This window comes from Babylonia areolata, chromosome 19, assembly GCF_041734735.1.
Source record: "Babylonia areolata isolate BAREFJ2019XMU chromosome 19, ASM4173473v1, whole genome shotgun sequence".
NCBI lineage: Eukaryota > Metazoa > Mollusca > Gastropoda > Neogastropoda > Buccinidae > Babylonia > Babylonia areolata.
Genome location: NC_134894.1, coordinates 46,860,090 through 46,864,696, shown reverse-complemented (window position 1 = coordinate 46,864,696; position 4,607 = coordinate 46,860,090). Strand labels below are relative to the sequence as shown.

The following is a 4,607-nucleotide window of genomic DNA, read 5'->3' as shown; positions in this document are numbered from 1 at the left end:
AGGGAGATGTTAGTTACGAAAGCTAACCGGAATCTGGATAATCAATGTTTTAAACACAAGCAAGTCGTCATTTCTTTTCTTATTATAGAGATCAACTATATTGTGACTAACCAAATAACTAGTACTACCATTTCATATGAATTACTTGGACCTTAGCATCACATCAACATTATTACATTAGCAAAAACTTATTTTCTGCATATGTTATACATGTTCTTAAGTTGTAATTCTTAAAGTTTTCTTTTAAAGAAAGATAGCCGAAGCCTCGATATTAACCGTATTATTTTTTTATGTACCAAAATGTCAATACAATAATGTGGTGATGTAAACCTTGTAGTAAACAAAACCAGCACCTTACATTTTTCATAAAAATCATAACGACAAACTTTCATTAAATAATACCTCCCTACTGAAAGGTTATAGCACATGCGCTTTTGGAGCACGTGGAACGTTCTAGGCTGCCACTGGAAGGAAAGGTTACGGAAGAAGACAGTGACTCTCCTCAGCAAGAATTATGGTATGGATATCAGCTAATGGCATTTTGTTCAAACTATTTGAATAAGAAACAGCCTGTAGTTAGATTTGTTCGATGCAATAGTATAATCTGTCGGTGTACCGTGTGTGCACGTAATTCGTCGAGGTCAGAGGTGCCAGGTCGAGTGCCCTTTGGGCCACAGCACGGCTTCGTCTTTTGAATAACAAAAAGAGATTTGCAGCTGATGCAAGTCACTGTCAGCATTACAGTATTGCTGCAACTGATACAAGGCAACATTTCGATGTCAGCCAGATAGATGAATAAATTTACTTATTCTTCTTTTGTTGGCTTATTATGTAATCTCGACAACGTGACGCAAACAAAAATTTAATTGTGATTATTTCATTTTGCTGTTGCCATAATTATTTTGAATTTTGTGATTATTGATGATTCTATAAAACTCAGTTAAAACTAATTAATATCGTATGACTACTGTTATAAGTCATGACTATGTTTGCTTTTGTTTACATGATGCGACCGAACGCAGGGACGTTAAATAGTTCAAATGAAATTATTACATAACCAGTGAACCTTCATTATATTTATATTATTCATGTTTGTCACTTTTCCCCCAATTAAGTATGAGCATCAGTGCTTGCTTATTTATGTGCTCTGGTTGCACATGCACACACACACATACACACACGCACGCACATTTTTACTCTGTAAAACATGCATACACACATTCAGAGAATTCGACCCATGATTTCTATTTACCACTCCACACAGCTATGCACAAACACATACATATATATATATATATATATATATATATATATATATATAACACCAGCTGATACTCTGTAGACAAACATAGATGACCCTGTCATGCTTGAAGTTAATGAACGCGCGCGCGCGCGCACACACACACACACACACACACACACACACACACACATAGCCGCTGTTGCTCAGTTTTGTGTTGTGTGCTTAGTTCACTGTTCTTTACAGGAATTCTAACATATATCAGGGGGGATTTTTTTTTTTTTAAACCTGATCAGCTAATATAAGTGTCATTATACATCAAAGGCAATGACAACAAATTTCTGACTGCTGTGTGTTTATTTCGCTGCCAGTTTGTGTTGTGTGCCCAGTTCACTGTTCTGTACAGGCTGTTAGTCTGGTGGTGGTGGATTTTTTTTTTTTTTTTTTTTTTTTTTTTGTTGTTGTTGTTGTTTATAGTGCCATTGTACATCACAGGCAATAAAACCCAAAAGCAATTTTGAACACCTGCTGCCTATTAAACTGATATTGTTAATGGGTGTGGAAACAGCTGCTGGCTGGCTGATGGGCAGGCATTCAACAAGGAAACTTAACTCCATGCAGCAGAGTGAAATTCCATTTCCAAGTCTAACCCCTCTTTATCAGGTGGACAATAAAATTAAAAAGGAATTTTAGCTTGTCAGAACCTAGAAATAAGGGAGAAGATTTCAGTTTCCATGGCAGACATAACCACCCTTCTCTTTGGGTTTTTATGCATGCTTGATTTTTCGTTTTTTCCACTGAGCTCATGGGGGGTTAAGGCTGGTGATAATTGAATTTTTTGCTTATATTATCATCTGTAGTTGAGAGACTGCAGTCTCAATAAAAAAAAAATTGGTACAAGATTCTGCAATATTTCAGTAGTGCAAGGAATTGTATTTTCTCTTACAGAATTACATTTTTTTTTTCTTTCTCAGACTATTTGTTTGTTTTGGGTGTTTGTTTTTGTTTTGTTTTTTTTTTTGGGGGGGGGGGGGGGGTATTCATTCATTCATTCATTTCTGTGATATTGTCCACAGGCCCGTGCATTCAAGAGATTCCTGCCACTGTTTGACCGCATTCTGGTGGAGCGCAACCTGCCGGAATTGAAAACAAAGGGTGGCATCATGATCCCAGAGAAGTCCCAGGGAAAAGTGCAGGAGGCTGTGGTGGTGGCTGTTGGGGGTGGCTCCAAAAACGAGGTAATAATAATATATCAAATGATATAACTTCTGTGAAATGATTGTGTTATGTACACTCCTTGAACGTAGAATCTACTTTGTAATGCTTCACTGGTTTTTGATGGAAACTGATAATCTATTTTTGAAATTTTGATTGTGTATATTTGCAGTTTTGATCACCATAATGTGGGATTTGATTGCATGTTGTTTTTTTCTGGAAAAATTATACCTTCACTGCAGGGGAGAAAAACAAAATTAAATAGGTTCTGTCACATCTTTTGTAAGTCTCTTCAGATTTATAGGAGGGTTTTTTTTTTTTGGTTTTGTTTTTTTTTAGAAAAGATTGTTATCCTAGTCTGATGTATCAACTTCAGGTTTGTATTTATATTGTTTGTACAGAATAATTGTTATCCTCACCTGATAATGACAGGTGTGTTAAGGTTTGTGTTTGAATGAAAAAATAATCCTAACCTGGTAGTGACTGATACATATTAACATTATATTAACAACAATGTGATTTCCTTGAGTTCCACGTTTGTTTGTTTTTTATTGCAGGCAGGTGTATGGCTGTTATGTTCAGTTTCATCTAATGATCAAACTCCATTCCTTAAACAAGCTCGGTGTGTAAATGTATGAGAAATAAGTAATGTAGCATCACTGAATTGTTTAAACTTTATCCTACGTATAGATTGTATATGATATTTTGTCCTACTTATAATATAAGATCAAAGTCCACAGAATGTAATTAAGGCTGCTTGTGCATTTACGTTATTGTATACCTTCTAAACAGCTGATTGTTTTTAAAGGTATTTTCTGCATTTATTGTCGCCCCCACCCTTTATCCTTTATTCTTGGTTTTGTCTTTCAGCGGTTGTGGGAGTGTGGTGGTTTTGTTATGAATTACAGCTTGTAAGTTTGGCTTGTATTTGTTGCAGAAGGGTGATGTAACTCCTGTCTGTGTTCAAGTGGGAGACAAAGTGCTCCTCCCTGAGTATGGAGGGACCAAGATTGTTCTGGAAGAGAAGGTCAGTCACATGGACTGGACGACTGCTGAGTGGAGGACAGTATGACTGGAATTTTGTGTTGTCGGTTTGCTGTGTTACAATGGAAAATTAAAGCCAGCGACATGACTGAACAGCTGCTGTATGAAGGAAAATATGATTAGAGTTTGTGGTAGGTTTTGTTGTTTTAACAATAGAAAATAAAAGCTTCATGACTGAACAACTGTGTAAAGAAACATGTCTGGAATCTCTTCTGTTCATTTGGTGTAAATAGTTGATATCATTATTTTTTCACTTGATTTTAGGATTGGGGATTTTCCATTTATTTATTCTATCCTCTGTTCATTCTTCCTGCTCTTTCGTTGTTTGTTTCTTGTTCTTCATATGTTTTTTTAATTTCTGGATGAAATACAATTTTCCCTTTATTATGTTCCCCTTAATTCTTCCTGCTCTTTTTATTTTGTTTCATGTTCTTTGGTAATTTTATTTCAGGCTGAAACATAACGTCATTTTTTTCTTTCTTTTTTTTCCAGGAGTACTTTTTATTCAGAGACGGGGATCTCTTGGGAAAGTTTGAGTCCCAGTAACGGCTCCAGTGATGAGAGGTCCAAGTGTGTGTGATGGCTGAAGGAGAATGACTGCTGCTGCTCTGGAATAACTGGGTTTCTGCCTCTTGGCTGGACAAACAGGCAGAGAGATGTGATGTGGAAATATACGTAGAGACTTGTTAGAGATTATTGTGATTCATTGCCATTGTTGTCAGTATGTTGTGCATTTTCAGAGGACAAAGTTCATTTGATTAATCTTTTTCTTTACATCCATTTTGAGTTTTTTATTTAGAGAGAGTGTGATTGTATTCACAATTGTCAATAAATATTGGATTATTTGAAATGGATTTCTGTTTTGATTTTGTATGTGTGTGCACACGAGAGAGAAAGTGAAAGAGACAAGTGGTATCCATGCAGAAAAGCCTGCATTTTTTAAAAGAAATGATTATGAACAGTAGAAGCAACTATAGAAAAAATGCAGTCTTTGAAACCTTTCATTTATCTGTATTACATTTAATAATTTTTTTTTAATTCCTCAGGTATGACAGCCTTTCTTTATTTGACACAGATTTGTGACAAATCAAATTGTATTCATGCCTTT

The 4,607-nt window shown here is 35.6% G+C and overlaps 1 protein-coding gene across 1 annotated transcript; it reads left to right on the top strand.

The window, feature by feature from the left end:
- The first annotated feature begins 412 nt into the window (after positions 1-412).
- On the top strand, positions 413-4,349 carry LOC143294337 (10 kDa heat shock protein, mitochondrial-like). Its single transcript, XM_076605789.1, has 4 exons — positions 413-517; positions 2,317-2,478; positions 3,393-3,482; positions 3,992-4,349. The coding sequence occupies exons 1-4, from the start codon at positions 515-517 to the stop codon at positions 4,043-4,045; spliced, it is 309 nt and encodes a 102-aa protein (XP_076461904.1). The 5' UTR covers positions 413-514; the 3' UTR covers positions 4,046-4,349.
- The last annotated feature ends 258 nt before the right edge of the window (positions 4,350-4,607 follow it).

What these genes read in the sequence shown, in the direction of transcription:
- LOC143294337 (XM_076605789.1), top strand. An exon ending in GGGGTGGCTCCAAAAACGAG is followed by an intron (nt 2,479 to 3,392) that starts GTAATAATAATA and finishes TATTTGTTGCAG; the next exon opens with AAGGGTGATGTAACTCCTGT. An exon ending in AGATTGTTCTGGAAGAGAAG is followed by an intron (nt 3,483 to 3,991) that starts GTCAGTCACATG and finishes TTTTTTTTCCAG; the next exon opens with GAGTACTTTTTATTCAGAGA.